Source organism: Sinohyriopsis cumingii, unplaced genomic scaffold, assembly GCF_028554795.1.
Source record: "Sinohyriopsis cumingii isolate HCF-2022 unplaced genomic scaffold, ASM2855479v2 utg000426l, whole genome shotgun sequence".
Classification (NCBI taxonomy): Eukaryota; Metazoa; Mollusca; class Bivalvia; order Unionida; family Unionidae; genus Sinohyriopsis; species Sinohyriopsis cumingii.
This window is the reverse complement of record NW_028315897.1, coordinates 907,072-932,860: the sequence shown is the minus strand read 5'-3', so window position 1 is coordinate 932,860 and position 25,789 is coordinate 907,072. Positions and strand designations below refer to the sequence as shown.

Sequence of the window (25,789 nt, the reverse complement as noted above, 5' to 3'; positions counted from 1 at the left end):
GATTGCATCACCTTCCGCGCGTGATCGGTGGGTCACGTATTCCCATTCTCTAGTTTTCCTTTTCTGAACACTTCATATCTCTTCTGGATTAATATTCCATAAAATTCACAAAATTTTAGTTCATAACAATCCCAACTTACACGACTATTGAAACGTTAAAAAATCAGATATAAATATGCGATTATCATTAACTCACGATAATAAATATCATCCTAACAGAGAAAAGAAATTATTTCATATTACGCTTTCAAATCCCATACATATGCAAATTATATCAATGAACTAGTAACCATACAATTAAGAAGATCAATCGCAGCACAAATCTAGCACCAACAGATTTCCATGAAATTGAATAAACGATGCATAACATGGATCATAATCATATCAAACACATTCGCACAAAACAAACAATTAAAAACAAAAAAAGAAAATTACGTACCTTAATGTTGTTAAGCACTAAACCCTGTCTGTTTTACAAGACAACCACCTCGTCCCCTTTTCTTGTTTAACGAGGACAGCACTGTTCCTTTTAGGCTTCCTCGGCGCCAAACTTCTCCTTTCTCAGGATTTTCAGACTAAAGAATTTTGATCCAGGTCGTCACTTAAAATTCACATTACTTCCAATAATTTGTTTCGTCAGATTGTAGACAGCCTAGAATCTCTGAACTCCGGTGCATATCAATCATATTTATTTCCCTTTGAAAATGATAATTTGTCACGGGTTTGTATCGATCGGTTATGGTTGGTAGCTCAAATCGTTGCATTGCATTGGTCAAGCCTCAATGAGTGATATAAGTTAGCCTTTCAAGTTTAACACTGACATGGGAGAAGTAGGAAAGAAGACAGGTCGAAGTGACCATTCACAAAGACTTTTCTGGCTTAAATGTGATAAATGTTGAATGCATTCAACTTTAATGTTCAAATCAAATCAAAATTCAACACCTTATAAAGATAAAATAAGGAAGTATTCTGCGTGAAATTAATTAAGTAAAATTGGCAATTACAGTATACAGAGAGTCATCACCGTTACTTACACTAATAATGCCTCCCTCAAGTGTTATATAAAACTTCTTTTTTGTATTTGATTCTGTAATCAATGCATGTTTCAATACATGTCTATTACACTATTACAAACATTTGTCAGACTGAAAACGGATTTCGTTGACGTACACATGCAATATATATATATATATATATATATATATATATATATATATATATATATATATATATATATATATATATATATATATATATATATATATATATATCCCGGCGGTATGTATTGAACAGGTATATGTGCTTCTTAATGCCATTAACAAGCATATATCGTTAATCTTTACGGATTTATGAGAATAAAAAAGAGTATATTAGTTTCATACGCCCAGCGGTTATTTCCCTTTATAAACTATTTTTATTGAGCATGCATACACTCGCTTGGGTATAGTCAAGGTCGCTATGCCTAACTATATAATTCAAAGTCACCCATTCTTCGCTGATAATGTGATACGGTGATACTTGTACTAAAACGCAAAGGAACCTACTTGGATAAATCGTATTATGAGGCTATCGTTTGAAATGTGTTAAATTAAATTGGACAAATAGATAGATCTTTAAAACGTCAGTGGAGCTGAGTTTTCTCTTGAACTCAAGCGAGGCAGCCTTTTTTATATTTGTCGAACAAACGAAGTTACTCATTGAAAATGGCCGCTAAACGACATGAATGCTGTATCTGTATGGACAGTTTAAAAAAAGCTAAGCTTATACCATGTCATCATAGTTTCTGTTACAAGTGTCTGGAGGATTATGTGCGTGGTAACCTTCACAACGGTCGATTCGATTGTCCACTCTGCAGAACAAGTGTGGAGTTACCGACTGGAGGAGTGGCGGCCTTTCAGACAAACTTTTACATCGAAACTGATGTAGTTGGATATCTTACGTGTGACATTTGTCGTCCAAATAAGGTGGCATGCAGAATATGTTTGGATTGCAATGAAAACCTGTGCCAGTCATGTTGTTACGTACACGAAAGATCGAGAGCAACCAGGGATCACAAAATAAGTGACTTAGGAACTCTAGATCCTAACATGAAAAGCAAAGTTAGACAACGTATCTTTTGTGATAAACATCCGGAAGAGGAAATTAAGTTTGTTTGCAGACACTGTGATGCACTTATTTGTGTTCTTTGCAAAGCGGTTAAGCACGAAAATCATGCTTCAGACACCATATCTGACGTTGCAGAAGAAGTAAAGCTGAGCCTTCAGACCAAAATGAATCCTTGTTCGGACAAGCTGCGATTCCTCACTGAATGTCAGGAGATTGGCCAATCGCTTGACAGACAGATTAATGAAGCGGAGCGAAAAGAGACACAAAATCTTGAAGAACAGCGGTTACAGCTGATGACAATAATCGATCAAGAAGTTGCAACAATGAAAGACAAAATCCAACGTGTTTACAAAGATATACGACAGCAAAATGCGGCTTTCATAAGATATATGCAGGATGAAATAAGTTCTTTCTCTAAAGCAAACAAAAATGCGCAGAAGTTAATTGATGAAGGGTCAGACATAGATGTAATAAAGAAAGGTCCAGAACTTGAACGAATAATTTCGACAGCTGTATCAAAGACTTATCTAACTCCAGAGACACCTCTGGAGAGAGACCTGTTTTCACCAGCGAACATCAAGCCTAGTGAAATGATTTCCTTGATTGGAATGATGCGAGAGTCTACCAAAATAAGCATTGTGAGTAAAATTGTTAGATATTTTTAAATCGTCACGGATATTCGCACCCAGGTCCGCTAGTAAACTGCACCCATCGCCTTGCCTACACGCACCAGTCCATATTCCATCACGACTAAGCAAACATCACACACAAATAGATGCAGCTAAATCGGTGGTATATGCACTTGTGCGTATCAGGCACACTTGCATGGCGATCTAGTAATTGATTCTCATCTATCTACAAAGTCAGTCTAGATTCCTACGAAAAAAATCATTGTATATAGTATTAATTACAGACAACTACAAATATACACCAAGCAGAACGGAAAGTACTATCCCTGGAATCTACAAGAGAATGATTTATAATACTAAGCAGAATTATTATTGTAATATAAATAATTCTATGATACAGGTTAGATAATTTTTTAGTTCGTCTCTAAGGAGATTCGAACCCAAGTCCACGATTAAGCGGCAGCAATGGCCATTCATGTACGCATCAGTCCATATCCCATGAAGACTAAGCTCATGCCACCAAAAATGATACTACTAATGTATCCATTCGTGCTTAGCAAACACACTCGCTCGGCGACGTAGTAATTAATTCGCATCTATCAATTCAGTCATTTCGTTAATTACTCCCTTCGATAAATGGCTTTTGTGTCTCACTGACTGCTTTTCTTTCAGTGAAGTGACTGCCAAAAGAGTTTTATGTAACTTCTTCCTTTGTATTACTAATCCTTGACTGTGTGCTTCTGACTCTCAAAGTTCAAAGTTCGTGCATGTTTTTGACCTTAAAAATAACATACACTAAATCGCAATGTTCTTAAAGATTGAATCAAATAGATGGGTCATAAACGATCCCTGCTGTCAAGAACGTTGATAAAATACATATAACAAATTAACATTTAAACATCGCTGGACCATAACTATATAAATTAGAGCAGACAGTTATATAAATAAAATGAAATATAAATATATTTTTATAAAGATGTATGGTTAATGTTGACGGTGATAGTTTTTGACTCGAAGAAGGATTAACACTTTTTAATCCGGCACTCCTTTAACAGTCTGTACTTTAAGTATCTGAAACTTTAGGTTTTAGGACTCAGGTTTTTACAAGTCTATACAGAACTGTGCGAGATAATTCTTGAAATGAGCTGATGTACTGTGAAGTTGTATATTTGTATATTGTGTCCATTATTGCGCTCCATATTTTGCGAGCTCCAATAAAATATCCGCTGACACCATTCATAGCAATGAAAGATAATACAGTAATAAACATGATATATTGGATCGAGTATACATTGTATTACACATTTGCTTTTCATATGAGCTAGGTAGGAATACATTTTTTTCTTAAATTTTAATTTGAAAGCATTTTTGTAGCGATAATGTATGTATACTTGCAAATATTGTAATTAGAGGATACTTTCTTTTCCCGCGTTAATACCGGTTACATTACATCGTGTAGGACCAAACAACCTATGATATTTGATCGAGTGGGGGTGAAACAAGATATTTCTAGTTCCCCGCTAAGGCATAGTGAAAATTACTCTAACTTGAACTAAGCAGATAAATATATAGAACAAATAAACAGCAATTACTCTATCCGCTAAGCATAGTGAGCAAGATTAAGATATTACATTATGAAAACATTTTTATACAGAGAAGCATATCGGTATATATACATACCCACCTAATTTTTAGTTCTCCATTAATTGAGTTTATTTATTGTTTCCTGCGTTAATAGCAGAAATATTTCATCGCTTGGTACCAAAAACGTACTTTTTAAAAGAGTAGTGAAGCCACAAGTTACACTATATAGTTATTGGTAGAACATGATTAGGGGCCCAGTGTGGACTAATGGTCTAAAGCGCTCACCGATACGGATCACTGATATCTCACCTCTATCTGCGTGGGTTCCATTTTCGTGTTCGGCCAACGTGGGTATGTGAGAAAGCTTGCCAGTAGCTTCTCGTGGGTCGGTATTTCTTCCCGTGGTTTACACGAGTTCTTCCTCCACCATTAATACTAGCCGCCATGTATAGGTTATCCTGTGCTGAAAAATTGCGTTTAGCCCTACAGCAGCAGCAGCAAAAACAACAACAACAACATCATAACGTTATTAAATATATCCGGTATTAACTTCCGAAAATAAAATGTCATTTTTATTGTATACTAAATTTGCTCCGAAATATAATTTTACAGGCGTAAAATCACTCTTCAGCACAACACCCAAACCCCACCCCCTTTTCGTAAATTCAACTCACTTTCATAGCCTCATCATACAAATATACGTTACTTGAAAAGCGATAGGAATGGGATGACCTAATATGTCGCAGTATATTACACTTTTGTTATTTTGAATTGTCTGACAGCAATGTAATTCCAGTTCAACAATACATCATAACGGCTTTCTTGTTATTGTCAAGGAAACAATGGGAGATACGCGACAGCCTCTGGTCAAATTACTTTATCAAAGATACATTTCCATGTCGGAAATATAAGGCTGGTTCTCTTTACGTGTTTTAGGTCACAAAGTGCTCGTTTCTCCTGTTGCATGTACAACTTTTGTATGCACACGTAATCGAGCGCATTTCACCGAACTCAAACAAAAGTATTATATTGATACGCACTCATATCGACCTTCTCAGTCATTAACAAATATTGACACTTGGAATAAATTTCATTTCAGATAACAGTTAGATTTAATAGCTATATCCCGCCAAAATACACACATGCATACACACCTACGCACAACCCGTGGAACATATACATCCCTTACATATAGTGATTGAGATAAAACGAACAATGACACTGTTCGTACAGCCACTCGTCATTTAGATTACAGATTATATATGAGTGTAATATGGACCTATCAACTTATGATATATATTAACCCTCGATATGCTAAGTCTGGGTGTGTAAAATTAAGCTTTGGAAAATGCCTGGGTTCGAAACATAGAAGGTCATGAATGTGCATCTATACATAAAGTTGGATACGTTTCCTTTGTTACCTAATGTTGTCTCTATTAAATCTTATTGGAGGTCTCGAGATTTTGATGTGTCTAGACAATTAAACTTTAATGGGGATTCGCTTCTGGTTGAATATCAGTATATACTGATTCATTCGTCACTTGGTGACTGTAGATTAAATAAGACCTCATGGGAATCATACACAGTTTCTCGCCAATGCATCAGTCTAATTTCAGATGTAGTCGTTCCATGATGGACATGAAGTTTTGTCGTGCTGTATATAGATACACAGCAGCTGGGTTCCTTCAGTTGATTGTACCGCGAGATCAACACCTTTTGATCTCGAGCGTTGGATTTTGAGTGTGAAACTAATCATACCCACAATGAACGTTTCCGACAGAGTCATTAACATATACATGTAGAAGGAACATTTGTTTGTAAATCAGTCCAAACCGGCACCTGTAAAACCTTCAATGTGAATGTAATAAAATAAACGAACCCGTTGTAGGCATTATTTGGTTCTTGCGTAATGTAATTAATAAATTCTTACCCGGTCATCAACGTGGACAAGTCGTCTATGTTGTGGGGTACACGTACGCTTGAGGAGGAAATCACTACTGTCTTTGGTATGAGAGTGACTCACTCCATGGATGCGTTTTCGTCGTATTCTGCAGTCGTTCTCATGACTGACTCGACAGTGGTACAGAAAGAATGATACGGAGATGCGTCATAATGACTCTAAATTCAATGCGGTTTGCATTGATCTGGCAATGTTACTTTTTGATGCATCTGACAATAGACATCATGGTGTATAAACATGATATAGTAGCACTGACATTACCATACGGGTTCGTGTTCACATGAAATGAACCTGCAAAACTCCACGTTCTGCATTCGCGTAAGAAAATACGAAGTAAAATTGTCACTTTGCAAGAAACATAAATCTCGACAACGACTTATGATATAACAAGTCTACAGCATTTATGACTGATTGCAGTCAACCTCGTCTTGGCATTTAATGGTTTATAGGAGTTTTCTCCTTTCAACTTTAAGTGTTTCATCCACTTCTAATTTCTAATTCATACCTCTCCATAATGTGACTGAAAATTAAACTGCATCTTTCTAAATAAGTGTAGTTTTGTAATTATTTGACAAGCACGATAACAATCAGGACAATTCTCGTTGACAACACTGGAACCGATATTGGGAAAATATGATTATACCGAAGCCTGGGACATTTGATAAATTCGCGTGATGGTGTCTGTGAACTCGTATTACACGTTGGCGTTAGCGTATGTATTGTCTTGCGTAATTTCACTTAGTCACAACACGGCATTTAAAGCTATTAGATTCTGGAATAATTTTTTAATCGAGGATAAAATCGACACTTCTTGTAGTGGTCATCCTTTCGGACTATTACAACGGAGATATAATTATCGTGCAAATGCAACGTCACGTTCTGAATCAGAGAGGAATTTTTATAACGACCATGATGCGATTGCGGCAGTGACTGTTCATTTGGGTTTACAATCTCATTGAGATCACTGGGAATATTATACGGATTTATAACGTTTCTGATCTTAGGTTCTGTAGACTTGGATCATGTTATATTATCGATTTGACGATGCTACTTTGTGACGATGAAGGTAACAGGGTAGAATTTTGTCATCAAATACATCTAGAAAACTTACTATTGAGTTAAATATTTAACTACGCCGATATTAAGTCTTGACCTGGAAAAAATAGATGGGCCGGGCGAAATTAGCAACAAGACAATTACAAACATACCAATACAACTGTTAGAAGCCAGTGTGGAAAGGTAAATCATATATGAACCACTATAAATCAAAACCAGTATTAGTCAAAGCGTTTCACACTTATTCGATGCATTGTAACAAAGAGTGCGTATTAGCATCTGGTCAGAATTTTTGTTGTAGTTGCTAAACACAAATGCGCTTATACTATCCACACGGAAATTGTTGCCACTACCCGCAGGAATGAAATAAGGGGCGGTTTCATCCCATAACAAATCTTCAACAACTTTTGCAGATCCAGTTGCGATTGATAAATGTGAGAAAGAATATGTGAATTTCAAAGACTACTTTCCAGTTAGATGTTCATACGCAGACTAAAAATCCATCGTGCTGGTCAATTTACCGACCGATGAATCCTTAAAAATATCGCAAAGCCGAATTGGACGCATATACGTTAATCACAGAGGGCTGATCATAAACCGGGACATACATAAACAACCGCCTGCGCCGAATCCGTAAGACTGTGAGTAATTTGCGCAAAAACTGTAACGGAAGCTTGACATACATTGCGAAATTAGACGAGATAAATAAAACATGTTCGATTAGAATCTCGGGAAAATACGGCATCATCTTTATTCGGATACTAAAAATCGTTAGAGGACAATCTTGAATTAATTGTCTCAGCAGAATGCAAATTAACTTTACTAACCAATTTAATTAGCATCATCCAGAATCAGTATACGCAACATTCTATGGGCGGCAGTCCCTGTGGACGTAGCTATCATGGATGATATCACGCTGATTCGTACCAACGTGACAACGTTTAGAAAATAGCTTCATGGAGAAATCATGTGTTTGTGCCAACGTAGATGAAATACGTGCAAAAGTTGGCGTAATCAAATATAACATAGCGACGATTACACATTTTCTAACATGATCATGCCAGTCCACCTAAATGTTCACTCGCTGATAGCCATATCTCGTATTCTTGCGTATAATTATCATGTCATATTGGATATATGATGTGTCAATCTCATATATAGGTATGTTCACGAGAAAATGAAAAGCTGAGTTTATTTTATAGTGATGCTGAAGTAGTTGGTGCTGTGTGATTTTGAACGTCTTACTTAAATACGCCAAGATATCGTCCAAGTAATGCATAACCGCAAAGCGACTTGGCATGTAATCGAAACCAATACGTATTTACTATACAAGGAAGCACCACCGCACGACACCTGCCACGGTTGTCAAGGAATATACAGCGATGACTACATGGTTGCGTCTACGTGAGGTATGGACAAATAGGAGGCCTGGCGCTACACAATCAACGTCGGCGAATATCTGCTGGTAGTGTCGTCACCAAAATTACTGCTACAAAACCGCGAAGGATTAGTAGCTGAAGTCATCCACAGCTTTTACTGGAACAATAAATCTAAATCACGCAAGCGGCACATTTTCAGTACCAATCATAGTACAAGCGGAGGTGCTGCCTAGAGTGAATACAGTCGCTGACATGTTGGTGAGTAATGAGTTTCGAGCAATATTGCGACAGATACTGACTAACAAAGACAACAGCGCCTCGTGGATTACGCTTGAAAGATTTATGAACAGAGCACAGTGGGTAAAAGTATTAGACACAAATTGTAATGACGGCGATTTAACACTGATATGGCAAATACGTAACCATATTACACCAACCTTAATACAAAATGAAAACGAGTAAGAATGTTGAAACTCATTTATAAATACAGCGAAAATATTATTGTAGATACCAAGTTGAATGCGTACGACAAAAATAGGAATGTTCATGCGTGGGTAAGATATCCGTGGAAGACAAAGAGAAGTGATTGCACTCATCCAATTCAACATCAGGTATTATCTCGTCGAGTCATCTCTAGAACACACCCCCCCCCCAAAAAAAAAATGCCCGCTACGTTGCAATTAGAAGGTTGGATTTAAATTGTCGATACTCGGTTTACACAATCTGTGTGCAGTTGTCTTTTTAATTTTCATTCAGGTTACGGTTCACGGTGTTTTCTGAATAAGTCTTAGAGTTAGATCTGTAGCTGATATTCAATTTGCTACTGTAAAGTATAAGCGCCGGTGGAGGCAACTGGATACACAATTGCGTATTTACCTGGGTAGATACAAAATAAACAGAAAACACAAATGTGTTGATCTCCCTGTAAATGTTACTTACATACGGCGAGAGATTATCATCTGCGGAATCAGCTCAATAGGCGCTCTATCACTGTATCAAACTGACATTAGCACCTAAGAGTCTGATTATGTAATGGCTGACGACATATATGAGAACGAGTGATCATTAACTAAAAACTATCTCAACGTACGTGGACTTCCCAATGTGACCCCCGTAGAGTATATGTTTGGTAAAGTAATGCACATAACTGGACAAACACCACGTCATCAAGGTGATGCTGAAGCAGCCAAAAATCGGTAAGGCTGAGTTAATATTGCAATGGAATACACTTTTTCCAGACAATTGTGTCAACGATGTAGGCGTGCTTAATCAAGACTCGATTTTATCATAAGTAAAGAACATTATTGCGACAATACCGGTCACGTTTCATTCGAAGAAAAAAGTAATCATTCACTTGGAGATTACATGATTAAGCAACCACAACGGAAAATCGCAGATGTATTTTGTAGACGCACATGGTAGACGTACAATGGTAGACGTACATGTACACAAATACACAAAGATATCACCCCGTGGATCATGACAAACCATTATCATCTACATGTCATCAATGTCAAATGACTTATGTCTTGATTAATTTGTTAAATCATAAGTCAAGTTGGGACGTTGATGTTGATTGATTACATTTTAATGTATTTTGCTTAATCAACATTTTAGACTTGTGGCTTATATCAAGTACTTGGACGAAAGCGACGTATCACGGACCAGGTCGAAGTTGATTAGGTTCAAGCATTTTCACTTAATATAGGAAATGGTTATAATCAACATAAATCTACATGGAAAATATATTGTTTCCTCGGGTATCAACTTTTATCTCGATGCCATATCAAGGTGATGTTTATTGGGTTCAATTAGTTTTCATCGTTGTAGGAAGTGAATCCAATCAACATTTGTCGACTTGGACTTTTTTGAGGAATGAGCTTTTACTTCGAGGGTGGGCAGGGTGATATTTAAGGGGTTCAAGAAGTATTCATGTTTATAGGAAATTAGCCGAATCAAAATCAACTTGGATGAAGAAAAAAAATGTTTTTTCTTCTTCGCAGATATCCAATTTTTATCTAATTTAGGTTCAGATAATGCCGAGTGAGGTACCAAAGCGATATTTTTGCCATTGTTTTGTTTATCGGAGAAACTTCATTTATAACACCGTGCGATTGGAATTAATGACACCTTGAACAAATGGCGACTTGTAACCACTTATTAGATGACCCCTCTGCACTATAAAGGTTATTTAGTGAATGGCGACGTATATCAAAAAGCGAATGTATCAGATAAATGGGCAATCATGTGTTTAGTTAGAGAACAAAAAATCAATATGAATATATACGTTTCTTTCCGTTATCATGGAACATAATTATACAAGTTTAACATTTATTCATTCATATGTATTATATGTGCCACCCAATTTTACAGCTCCTTTTTTATATATTTTGGATCAAGAATAAGAGTAAAGTGAAAACAAGATAAATTCGTATTACACAACCTTTCCAGTAGCTTGGGTCAAACGACATATATGTAATAATCTGGTAAAGTTGTTACATACACTGTAACTGGATATTACAGATACGTTTCTATCCAAATTTTCTACTATTATAATTGTTGTATTCTTTCAGGAAGAAAAACAGATAAAAGAACGGGTAAGTATTAATATATCTCCACTCACTCAATACGTACCTTTTATATTTCATAAGGTTCTTGTCTGATTATTAAGATGCGTATCTGCATACAAACCATCATTTATGTTGTTACCTTTTCATTGACATGCTCAGTTTCCAACGAAATGATAAAATAATGTTCAGATAACATCATTTATATTCGCATATAATGAGATCTCTTTATTTTTACTCTAATTATACACTAAATATTTCACAAAAAGATGTATGTCCTATTCTGAGAAAGAAAAACGTAAAGTGTTATTAAGTATATACAAGAAAGTTTAGAAGCTGCATATTATTTTTCGAGTTCCCTCACAATTATATAATTATTGTCAGGAAAGTGAGACTTATTTTTTCTCTCTTTAATAATCTGAATCGTCAGAATATTGAGTAATATCGAAATAAAAAATTCCATATATATTAACATCAAACTTCTTTAATATCTAGCAATGGTTTACCTGATTATACCATAAAGAGATAGATATTTGATCACCTGCTTGAACCTCATCGCCCAGTTTTGAAATAGCATATGTAATTTGTGACATTTAAGCAGCATATTATAAGTCTATATATATATATATATATATATATATATATATATATATATATATATATATATATATATATATATATATATATATTAAACGGGTCTTTTATCAGTCAGCTATGTAAATATTCCATAGAAGGAAGGTTGCATGTTTCACTGTGCTGTTTTGTTTTTATAATTCTGTTGAAGAAATGAGAAGAATCCATTTGTTTACTTCACGCTTTTGATACGTCTCTCTGTTGCGAAATTTAAATAGTTATCAAATGGCCCAGATGGCATGATTGTCAGTATGGAAATGGTCATGGGACAGATGTGTCATGAGCTGCTTGTGGTACCGTTTGTTATTGCATGTTCAAATTCAAAACATACTGCTCTACACCTACCATTAGCTCAATCTGTCACCCCCAAAATATTGCATACATAAGTGAAGCAATCGCATTTTTTGGGCCTTTGAACTTTACTCCGATCTCACAAACCCATTGGAAGACGCACAATGAGCATATATTAATCTCATGGAATACATGGGTTAATATATACCAGCTTTGGCGACATTCCACAAAGTATCTTAAGGGGAGATCGGGTTATAGGAACATGATGGACAGTCAAACAGATAGACCGTGTCATTACAGTATCATGTTGTTAAAACGTGGGTCAAGTTTTGTAAAGAAGAAAATTAATTAAACATTCCTTGCTTGAGATAAAAAGTTTGATAAGTAAAGAACATAATGTCTTATTGCTTTTTGAATAAATATTTCATGGTATATCTTAAGTTAAACATATAACTGAATGTAGTGTAATATATTCAGTCGTATAACTCCTTAGTCACCACATATGCACTCTAGATTAGAATTAAGTTTTCGTAATAATAACATGCTTGTCACTCTATTGAATTTTTGTGTGTCAAATGTTAACATTTTGAATTAAAACCCCAGTTCTAACCAGATTTATGATATTTTATTTTCAAAAATAGTTGCAAACTGATGAGTTAGAGAAATATAAGACACTATAACCGAGATAGATATGATCAACATCCTCTTGGTTGCGGCCCATATAGCTATTTGTTTAGCCACTTTGCATAACATGAATGTAACTAAATAAAATCGGAATGTGGACATAGGTTGCACATAATTGGTGTTGCCTAACACAATGTTTTCATTTATTGATAATACGTATGGCTACACCCCTCAACATTTCAATGAATTGAATTTAATGCAGATTGTACATAGATTTATGAAAGGAATATTTGTTGCATGAATGATTAATAAAGTATACTTTTTATTTTTACATTCATAATTAGTTTGCCACATACAATCTCTTATAAGTCCAATCCAACTGCAAACTGCATATAATGCACTTGCAAATCTGAGTCAAAACAGTTGGTTATGACCAATCAGTAGAAATAACAGCATATATCCAATATGCCGATGTTTTATGAAGTGCCAACTCAGGGTGTACGTTGTTAGCATGAATATGAGTATAAATGGTACCTGTACAATGCCTTAACATTAACGATGTCCACATGGTAGAAAACAGGGCATTAAATAGTCTTATTTACCTCATTATCATTATTGTTCTCATAGCAGTAACAATCATACGATTTTCTTATTCAAGAAAGCGTTATTCATTCTTTACAATTTGGACTATGTTTCTGATCTTTGTAATCAGTTGTTAAATTTACATGATTCCTGAAGAGAAACAAAAGAAATTTTTTTTTTGGGACTTTTGTATTAATGGCTGAAGAAAAATTAACTCAGCTAACATAAAGGTAAAATCTATCGTGCAACAACAGTTGTTGTATTTAATATCTTTCTTAATAAATAGAGTATGCATAGATTTAGTAGGTACAACAATAGAGAAGCAATCTGAGGAATCTTTGCTTGCATAAAAAAATATAAATCGCTGTTATTATCAACATAGGTGTATGCGGGTGTGATATTACCTCCATCTACTGGGAGGAAATTCAATTCAGCGTACCTGGATAAGGTCAACATGACAGTACCCCGTGAGAATTACATTTCAACCAAGCTTGAATAAGTGATTAGTTTCCACTTTGAGGACGGGTATAATATTTTTTCAGTTTGAAGAGGATTGTGACAGTAATAACTAGTTTGAAGACCGAAATATTCATTTAATCCAGACGCTATTTACACATGAAGTAGAGTGTAAATATTGTTTGATACTTGGTACTTCAAAGTGAATCAAACTGCATAGACTTGTTGATAATTAAGTTTAGCAGAATGCATATGATATGCAACCGGATTATCCAGCATAACAAGTTGTATGCTCTTCACAGTATGTATAATGGAAGTGAGCAGTATTAATCCTGATTTAATTTTCTGGCAGATCTTGGTCTACGCTAACTGTAGTTCAGCATGCATTTAAACTTTGAGTACGTACCATGTATACTCGATTATAAGGTGAGACCGATTGCAAACTAAGATCTGCCAGCACATAATGTGCTAGCTGATCTGGATGCATTTAATTTGTTATGAGTAATCATTAAAACAAATAGCATAGATCATGTGATGTCAGTACACTATACTAAATCAGAGTCTGTATTATTTAATTTTGCACTCTAGTTGCATGGAGGTATATATGCTACTCAGTGGATCAAAAATCGTCGATCTGGTATTCTGTTTGGATGTTTAGTCTATGTTTCCACATTGCGCGCACAGAGTGGAGTTATTTACATGTTTGCACTGACATATGCATGATGCTATTCTTAAACACACATACTTGAACCTAGGTAAATCCCAACTTGTTGAAAAGTATAAACATTATATATAAAAATTATACCTATAAAATATATAGCATGGCTTATTAATTATGATATTACATTCATCTTTAACATTAATGAGAGGTGTGTGCAATACAGTATTACATTCATGTTTAACTTTAATCACAGTGAAGTAATAAGTTTAAAATGGTATAATATATATTGGCTAATTATTTATTATTTGGGCCCATTTAGCCTTCTAAATATACATGAACAAATATATTAAGTTTATACGTTAAGTGCAGGTACCGTTCAAATGACAAGATGATGTAATAATAGAAACATAACTCATTCCAATTCAACATAATTGTACGTTTTTTATTTAAAATGACTGGCTTGAAAAGAAAATTTGTATCAAAATTCATTTCTTTTAAAGAAACGATTCACATTTGTAATAAATTAAATATATTTAATCAGGTAGAAAGATATAATAAACAATGTGTAAGTAAAATATCCCCTCCCTCAGTGAAAATTACAATATTATGCATCCCATAAATTCGCTTTGTGATTGTTAGATGTGCACATTTATCACAAACTGTTCCGCGAATGTAACTCACCTTTGTACCATGAACTACGAAGCTTTCAATCATTTCTAGTGCATATTTCTTATTTAGGATCATATGTAAAATTCATCTCCTCAGACCAAACTAAGTCATTCTAATATTTTCGCTGAGCGTATAATGAGATAATCGTCTGTTTGAGACAAATATCATCTGGTAAATTTAGAACTAGAGTTCGAAATGTTGATGCAAGCAAAAAGAAGATGTAACTTGACATTAAAGTTGTGAATCAACGCTCAAGAGTGCATATTATATTTTATGTTCCCTAAAAGTGCCTGAAATAGCGATCATTGTAATGACATTATCTCAAGATGTACTCCATGACTAGCCTAGCTTCACATTGGTTTTGTGGCGGAAATGAATGAAACATAAACCAATTACAAGCTGTAGAAAGTGCAAATTTGATTACGGGCTAGTCTGCCGTTGTATGTGCTGTTGTAGTCAGCAGACACTGTACCATTGTGCGAGATGATACAAGTGCTGCAAATATATTTGTCTGGTTGCTTGCTTGAGTATGTGCGCCTCGATAGCACTTTCCTATACACGATTAGAATAACGAGTGATTGAAAAGTGTTCAGTTCGTTTATTTAGATTTGTTTCTTCTTAGATGAAAAAGAAAACAACAATGAAGTTGAAATTGAGCGAATTGAATAGTACTCAACCCTTGTAGTGGTTGCTGTTAGTTGCAACCTCTTGTGGAATATTATGTTAATGCTACTGTAGTCTCATACTTTATTTGTATTTGCCAGTATGTGTTTATCTATTCCTTTTGCGTAGAGCAAATAAGCGAAGTTAACTTCACGGTTTCTAATTTCTCACTTATATAATCATTTCAGAAAGACATTGTAGCAATAGGCGAAATTGTCAGCTATAATGTACACATTGTGTGCTGTAACAATTTATTATTTGATTCATAAAGCAGGCACATTTATTAATAGTAATTAGTCTTCAAATTTACTAAATCTTTAACCACGATCTGTAAAATCATCGGCTCATCTATGATGTACGCATGCTTCTATTTAGAACGAAATATCAGTATCACCATTTCATGTCACATTAGGTTGACTTAAAGATTACTTCAATGAGACAAATATATTTTAGTCAAAGTAGAGTTATGACATTCTGATCGAATTATTTTCTATCATTTTCGGAAATATGTTCATTGTATTAAGACTCTGACATTTACCATATAACTTAATGTTAATAACTAAACATAAAATTAATTTCATGATTAGATTGGCATAAAAATATTAATTCTTCCATTCATTACAGTTAAGGAATTTTTCAGCATTGAAAACGGGTGTTTCACTGCATGCATTTTCTTTGCGCCTCAAAACGATCAACAGACTACTGCCAAGTCCGTACCTAATAGCACATAGTTTTTCTAGGTGTCCATGTGTTATTCATTTCGCAGTAAATTACATCTACGAAATCAACATAAAAGTACATATTGCATTGTCAACTAAGTAAACAGACTGATGTTATCAAATACATAATGGAACGAATCCTTTTTCAATCCAGTGGGATCGTCTCAAACAGTACACTGGTATTCAGGCGCTAACACACACACACACACACACACACACACACATGGTTTTGTATTTATTATATATATATATATATATATATATATATCTATATATCTTGTATGTCGACTGAATGTTCTAACTTGGTTAAAAAAGTGAATTAAGTCATTTGTGTTCATGAAAGATAATGTAGATATCACCAGTAACATGATACTATGAGACGTACATAACCGTAAGTATGTCCAAATATATACTCTTAAGTGATTTACTATTTAGATGTCGATTTTATAAAACTCCTTTGTATAGGATATATACAAGGATTTAAACTGCAATTACTGACAAGTGTTTTTTTTTCTTCTATTTTTCTCACAATTTTTGCATAAAGTTTCGGCCAGTAATTGAAGCTTAAGCTCCACTAACAAGCAAATATTTGGGCAATTACCCATACACTGACGTTAACTAAATACATTCATCACAATAACTTAAGGTGACAATTAACATATTTGTTTAGAGAAAAAAATGAAGATTCGGCCTTTTTTCTATCATGCGGGTTAGATTTGAAAACCTTTCCACAAATTTTAGCAAGATGTAATTATGTTTTTGATGAGAACTTACCACTTTGTGACTAGCAGCAAACTCAGTTCAAGTTCAAAATTACGTGCCGTTGTTATTGTGTCTTAAGTATTTGTCTATAACTTTGTTTCCATTGGATATTTGTATATTACTCTTGGTCCAATGAATATACCTGTATAATTCCGCATCCATTCAAATCTGTCAATATTTATGTTTCCACTAAATATCCGTCTATATAAATGTGTACATGGAAAACATATCTGTACCTATGCGTCCATTGAATATATGTGCATATATATATATATGTCTATATAATATTGGTATATAGTCTTGTTCATTGCTTTCATGTCTATATATATGTGCCTCTTGAATTTATGTATTTATATGTGTCCATTGAATGTCTTTCATATATATACATCCATTGAATATCTGTCTTTATCTGTGTCCTTTGAAATTTGGCCTATTGATATGTGTACATTTGATATATGTATATAGCTATTTGTCCAATGAATATCTGCATCTTTCTTTATGTCCATTGGATAGCTGTATATATCTCGATGATAACTCTTGCATGTAAGATATATGGTTCATGGTATGAACAATCCGGTTTCAGGTAATTTACCAGGTAGGCATTTATATAAGTGTCTAAATAAGCGGGGAGTATGCTAAGATATCGCAAATGGTATGGTATATCATGTTTTCTTCACACACATACGCATATATATATATATATATATATATATATATATATATATATATATATATATATATGTGTGTGTGTGTGTGTGTGTGTGTGTGTGTGTGTGTGTGTATAATATGTGTTTAACTTCTGTGCATGATTTTAGACTGTAAGGGTAATTTTTTAAAGAACATACTACGTAGCTACCTTTTGTCCATGATTGTAGACAATACTTTAGGATAATACTTTTACAGATGTTTGCTTAGATTTGAGTTCAGGACATTAGTTTTCCCCATTGAAATTATATTGTCTGTCTGATGTCTTTGAGGTTGATTATCTGAAATTTAAATATAGAGATCTAACCTTATTCACAGTTTGGTGTAATTTTCCATTAAGATGAGGGAGCATTTTCAGAATTTGTTATTGTCACATTGGTCTAGTGCCGATGTATGTAAGGGATGTTTAAATCAAAATTATGAATTCGTATCTTAACATTAGTTTTTGCGTAATCAAGTTTTATTGTGTTCGGAGGATTTAGTTACTGGAATTTTTACACAGCTTGCATTGAAGGTCGGACAATATCAATATATTAGGATAAATGTGAATGTATTCAAATATATGCTGGATTATATAATGGTGATGCGTGGAGATTGTTAGCAAATCAGCTCATTCAAGGCTACTGGCGCATCAACAGGTTCAATACAGGGGTCCAATTGAAACGCTATAAATGTTTTTTGCATGTGATACAAATTTTAAATGTATTTGTGATTTAGTTTACAGTATTGTTACTTTCACACCGTATTCGATGACAATACATTATTTGTTGATTTTGAATACACATATTGGCTCGCAATGTATGGCCTTTTTAATTTTAAATTATAAATTCTTAACATTTAAAAGGTGGTCCGTTGCGTACGCTTCCATTTGAATCCCAAATGATCGTTTGAGTGGACCCAGATACAAACATAGGTTTGTTAAAAATGTATCATGAGCGCGGTAGTGAAACTGATGTAAAAAGTGTGTGTAAGGCCTATTGCCATGGCATTTTGTGCACATACTGCTTGTACGTTAAACATGAGCGAAGTGCTTGCATTGAGAAAAAAAAAATCTTAAGATATGTGACCGTGGATATCACAATATGAAGGATGCGTATAGAATCAAGTGTGTGTGTGTGTGTATGATTTTGATTTTAACGTAGCTTTAACACATTTTCGTTCATATCGCTAAGATGTCTGCAGTGTGACAGTTTATAGTGATGTCTAGCACTGTGGCATCATGCCGCAGACATGTAGCATGATGTCCCACCCTGTCACGTTATTCTGACAACAGGCCTCCCAGACCTATTACTAACCTCTCAATGCTGAGAGCCAAGCGAGGCAGATGTTAGTACCATTTTTGTAAGACTTTGGTATGACTCAGCCGGAAATCGAACCTACGACCTCACGCATCCGAGGCGGACGCTCTAACCACTAGGCCACCGGAGCGGACTAGAATCAAGTTTGACTCCGAGGTCAAATATGGGCACCAATACGGCCATCTTGAAAATCTTGCTATTGCCACTCTGAATGAAATGTAATAATGCGATAGGTTTTCCACTAGAGTACTTCTTAAGAAAGGCCATGAGTGGCCTAGTGTTCTAAAGCGCTCACATTTTCTGATACTTGCCATCTCACCTCTGTCTGCGTGGGTTTGAGTCTCTGACTCGGCAAATGTGGGTATGCAAGATAGCTTGCTGTAGAATCCGGTGGGTCGGTGGTTCTTACCGGATTTGTTCGGTAGCTCTTACTCCACCAGTTATACTTGCCGCCATGTAAAGCCTATAATATCTTATGCTGAAGAATGGTGTTAACCTTAAGCTACAACAACAACTAAGGTATTTACTTGGTCCTACAAGAAAAGGTTATTTAGCAGGTTATTCATGTAATTCAAATACTTAAGTAGTTATCCGCACTTTAGTTATGGCGTGATAAATTCAAAGATTTTTATCTGAAAGATGCCGTACAAATGTCGTCCTTTTGGAACAACACATCAATTAGGGCAAACTTTGATATATTCATGCCTATTGACTTAATAATGGTAACAGTTGTTTCTCAATGTCCATTAAATATTAGTTTATTTCTACAGCAGCTGAAAGTTTGCTATTTTCTTCACAATTTCATCATTGTTCCTAATATTTTCCTTAATTGTTCAATATCAGGATTATGTGCGTCTGTGTTGGTGCACAATTTCGATTTTAACGTTGATTTAATTATTTTTTCGGTCATATCGCTACGATGTCTGCAGTGTGACAATCTGTAGTGATGTTTAGCTCTCGAGCATCATGCCGTAGACATATAGCATCGTGAGCCACCCATTACATTATTCTGACACCTGTCCGACCAGATATAACTCTAATCTCTTAATGCTGAGTGCCTAGCGAGGTAGCTGTTGGTACCATTCTTATAAGTCTTTGGTATTACTCGGCCGGGGTTCAAACCCGCGACCTCCCGGATCAGAGGCGGACATTCTAACCACTTGGTCACGGGACCGGTCGTCAGGATTGTTAAATCATGTATATCGACAATTTTCCGAAACCTATTTTATCCAAGACCAATTTCCCGTTGTCTTTCTTACATTTTGTTCCTCACAATACAAATTCTCTGTTGAATGATGTGCGTATGCAAACTATAATATATGCAGTATCCTCATAGCCGTCTTATTTGTATTTAATAATCATGTTTTTATTTAATCATTTTGTTTTTATTTAATCATTGAAGTTTTCAAAGTGGCACAGTTTATCAATATGTTTATCCCTTAATGAATCGGTAGTGAAAACGTTTACTTTAATTGTAAACAACAGTCAATCAAATGACACTAATACATTTTAGCAGATATTTGGTTGTGTTTCATTAGTGTTTTTGATTATGGTATTGTGCTTTTAGCTACCATTAGACTTGGTGTCGTACTTTAGTTGCATAAATATCATTTTATTTAAATATCGCGTGTTCTAGTAACTGCAGTCATCCATCTTGAGTTCACTGGAAATGTATATGTTATGTTTATTCATTATTTCGGTGGGAATATTGCAACAAATTATCGTCATAATCATGCCGTTGTGCATTAGTTATATCAGCCATAAATAAATGGCAAATGATAAAATAATTACATATATATATATATTTCAACAGTTTTGGGCATTAAGCATGTTTAATTCGATTCAGCCAGGATATATAGATAGATCGATAGATAGAGAGATATATAGGTAGATAGATCGATATATATGTAGTCTACATTTACAGGATTTCGGATGAGAAAAATGCGCAGTTTTAATGGATTTTGTATTAATGTCTGAATAAAAACTTACTCCATGCTAACAAAATGTTAAATTCTCTTGCATTCATATTTGTTCTATTTTTTATCTTTCTTAATAAGTGTGGTGTCAAAACATTTAGTAAATGCAAAAATATAGAAACAATCTGAGAAATGTAGACCTGCATAACAATAATATATAAATCGCAACTATTATCAATAGTGGTTTATGCCGGTGAGGCATTAAATGTAAGGAAAGGGAGTTAATTCAGTTTGTCTCAGATTGCTTGGATAAGGACAACATAGTGCAGGCCTGTGAGAATTAAATCACAGCCCAACTTTGAATATCGGATTAGCTTCAGCTTTGAAAATAGGCAGAATAGCTTTGAATCTGATGCGGATTTTGGCACCCATCACCAGTATGAAGGCCGAACTTTCTAATTAACCCAAACACTAATTGCAGATGAAATGCAGAAGTAAAAGTGCTTGATTATTGGATATCTAAAACTGGCCCACATGTAATTAGACTTATTGATAAGTCAGTGTACCAGAATGCATACGTAACACACCCATATTCTTCTGCAGAGTATGTATCATTATGTATAATTGGAGAGAACAACACTGATCTTAATTTAATTTTCCGGCAGATCTTTGTTTATGCTAACTGTAGCTGCACACGCATTCAAATATTTAGTGCGTACCATGTACACTTGATTATAAGATAAAACCGATCGCCAACCCAGATATGTCGGCACATCATTTGACAGCATATCTGGATTTATTTCATTTGTTATGAGTAATCATTGTTGCTTGAACCATATACATATAAACGCTTCCATAGGTTGCAAAGCCCGTTTCTTTGTTGTCAGTTTCTTCATTTTCATATAATTTACCATTAAAATATTTTTATCACCAGCTGGTTCTGTAGATGGAAGCTGGTTCTGTAGATGGAAGCTGGTTCTGTAGATGGAAGCTGGTTCTGTAGATGGAAGCTGGTTCTGTAGATGGAAGCATAGTGTTAAATTGTCTTCCTTGAGTCCCATAACACACATTAAGTTATTAAATCAACATTATGTGCTATACTATTAAAATGGACATTGTTATTCAGGTGTAATTTCAAAAATGTCGTTAATCTATTTATATTATTCTTAAGATTAAAATATGTGACATTTAGTAAGAAAACGACACAACATTTACAATAAAAATGATCCGTTTGCAAGCGAAATACCCCTTTATAGGTATGGAAAGAGGCACACACACATATATACATACATACAAATATACATACATACATACATACATGCATGCATACATACATCCATCCATGCATACATACATCATACATACATACATACATACCAATAACTCCTTTACTAATTCATCTGTTTTATTGTAAGCTGGCGATACTGCTTTCAGTATATACGTGCAAATTGACACTTGCATCTTCTATTGAATTATACGTTTGTTTGAAGACCAGGATTATTGTTATTATATGATTGTACTCTCATCTGCCATCCCGTCAACTTGTATAGTATCCGGCACATTACACTATAAACCTTTGATAGATGTTTAAAAGGTTCTCTTTCTTCACGTGTGGTCCAGGAGTAGGCTCGCTTGACATTGGTATTGAGAAGTAAAAGAACGAAAAATAAAACAAAATATAAACTGTGGAAACTGCAAATTTCATTATTGGCTAGTTTTCCATTGTATTTGCCGAATTAATCAGCTGTACACTGTTCATTCATAAGAGATGATAGAAGTGTTACAAGTGTATTCATCTGGTTAATGACCTTACTGAATTTGTATTCGCCAATATGCACATGTTCATCTATTAATTTGGTTTAGATTAAATAAACGAAGATAATTTCATTATTTCTAATATCACACTTATATATTCATTTCGTGAAGAAAGAGAGAAAACATAAAAAGAGAGCCTAGGCGTATTTGTCAGCCAAAACGTACACATTCTTTATTGCATAAAGTTATTATTTTATTGCTAAAGCGAGGACATTTATTAATCGTAATTATTCTTTAAATTTACCATATCTTTAACCACAATCTGTAATATTATTTGTTCATCTGTGAAGTGTTAAGATATCTTTTGTGCCTTATAAGCATTTTTTTCTCGCCCGACTCGAAATAAATCGCGTATGTGGTTTTGTATCACCCCAACACTTATACAATCGTATTATTGATACTGCCCTTAAATGAATGTAAATATCAACATAGGGCGTTTACTTAAGGCTTTCTAATAATGTTTTGTTGGTCTCAGATGATCTAATATAAAAATTGGCCATTGCAATATCATGATCGTGTGAACATCGTTTTTTTTGCGATAGAATATTACATGATGTATAGTTGGTTCTAACGGTGCTATTAAAACATTGAAAATGCGTGCAACAATGCTCAGCTTAAAACCCTTTTTACCACGTTTTGTTTTCTCGTGAATGAATGGTTATATCAGTATGGGACTGTGTTTACTAGGTCGTAAATGAATCCTGCTATATATTTATAAGCGGCGAGCCTGAAACTCAGGATAGTAATACTTATTAGGCTTGACTGGTCATGTCGACTGTGGCTATCATGACATCCATCTTAAAATAATGTTATTTATGTTTGTACGACTGTAGGTCCTTATCTAAGCAGCGTAAATCTGGATGTAAAACCAGCACTTTAAGTACAATGCAACAAACAATTTATTTCCCTACTAACCCAAAGTAAAATGAAAAAGACACTTAGAGAATTCCTAATTAAATTACACATACTCCTCCACGTCCTATTAATTGTCCAAAACTATATAATGTTCTGCATAAATTACGAAATATTTACTGTACTGATATAACGCTATCCTTGATCGTGCTGATGAACAAGTAGTATTGAATACGCTGATATAACAATATCCTTGACAATTTTGAATAATCAATGATTCGAACGTGATGATGTACCACAACGATACTATTGTGAAGTAATCTTCGAAAGAGTTCTCAATATCAGAAAATACAATTTTGGTTCAAAAAGTGAATGAGCACCTTCCAATTCCAATCGATAATATAAATAAACGATTCCTTCCAAATTATATCTGATTATACTTTAAAATGATTCCACAGACTGATCTTACAATATGGATGAACATTGTTTTCAAAACCTCTTTTATATACAGAATGTCACCTGACTATGACGCAGCATCATGTTCTGGGACACTGATCATTTCCAATGGAAAAAAAATCAGTAACACCTCATACATGATTTTGTATATCATTGCATAGGATTTACATATATATGCTATTGTATATGTTGAAAATTACTAGTAATACAATTATTGATAAGTGTGTTTACACGATTCATACATTTTTTCATTGGGGAGTCTGGACAGGCGGTATCTTAGAATAATTAAGTTAATTCCTATTGGATGAGATAGGTCACGTGAATGGACATTCTGAAATAGATTGAGTGGTAACATATATCAGGTGGAGCATATTGCAGCATGTAGTCGTAAGAGCATCTTGAAGGTTTGTATCAGTTGAGATCCTTGTAAACAGATTTCATCCCTACTTGAGAGCCATTCTTATGTCCTGTGCTTTTGTTACAACATCAAATCTGCATACGTGTTATGTTTTGTATTTATATATTATTTGAGATGAAAATTATTATCATGGAATATTCAAAACAAATAGAAAGTACTCAGTAGACTATTTCTTAATTTTGTAACTATTGCGAAATAATCATAAGTCATGGATAGCGCCATTTTGACAAAGATTCTTGGTTGACCAGTATATCTCTGGTTCTGAAATGTATACGAAACTTTTCGTTCTATTGAATGTAATATAACTATTTTTCAGGATTATTTTTTACTCACTTCATAATATTGTAAGTTCCTCTATTTCATTGATAACATTGATAACACTGACAAATACATTATTTGTTAATTTTCACAACATGTTCATTTTGGATATTTGTGTTACTTAGTTTATGACCCTAGAGTAGTAGCAGCACTTATAAGGATGACAACAAATCAAATTGGGAAAAATTATACCTTCAATGAAGGTCAAATACACAATATCAGTTACTTACACATAACACTGCTCCTCCAAAAGGGTTATACTATTTAAGCAAGATGACTCATTACAATGAAATAGCAGCTTATGTTATAATGCCGTAGGTTGTCAATCAATGGCATAACAAAAACAAAATCCAGCACAAATGATTGCAATTTGTGATTGCAATTTGTACCAGACGTACTTCGACTTGATGCTTTCTTTTTCTTTCATCCAAGGTAAATAGAGCTGGTTAAAGTACATTTTATCCCCTTCACTTATATTTCATTTGACATTTTTCATTCTCTGACTGTTTAAAATAGCGTAGAGAAAATCATGAGTAGGTTCTACTATAGCCTTCCCCCTTACTATCTCACTAAGTAGACAATAATTATGTTAAAAAAAATACTGAAAGCCTTACAAGCATATATGTGTTACATATATAAAATCACCCTTCATAAGCACATACATTAACTA

The 25,789-nt window shown here is 34.4% G+C and overlaps 1 protein-coding gene across 1 annotated transcript in view; it reads left to right on the top strand.

Annotated features, from left to right (window-relative positions):
* Positions 1-1,482: 1,482 nt before the first annotated feature.
* LOC149774062 (E3 ubiquitin-protein ligase TRIM33-like) overlaps positions 1,483-25,789 on the top strand; it is a 111,999-nt gene continuing 87,692 nt past the window's right edge. The window contains exons 1-2 of the mRNA XM_089945724.1: positions 1,483-2,744; positions 11,288-11,311. Coding sequence (XP_089801850.1) covers positions 1,704-2,744; positions 11,288-11,311 — 1,065 coding nt within the window. The 5' untranslated portion in view covers positions 1,483-1,703. The remainder of the gene's footprint in view (positions 2,745-11,287; positions 11,312-25,789) is intronic.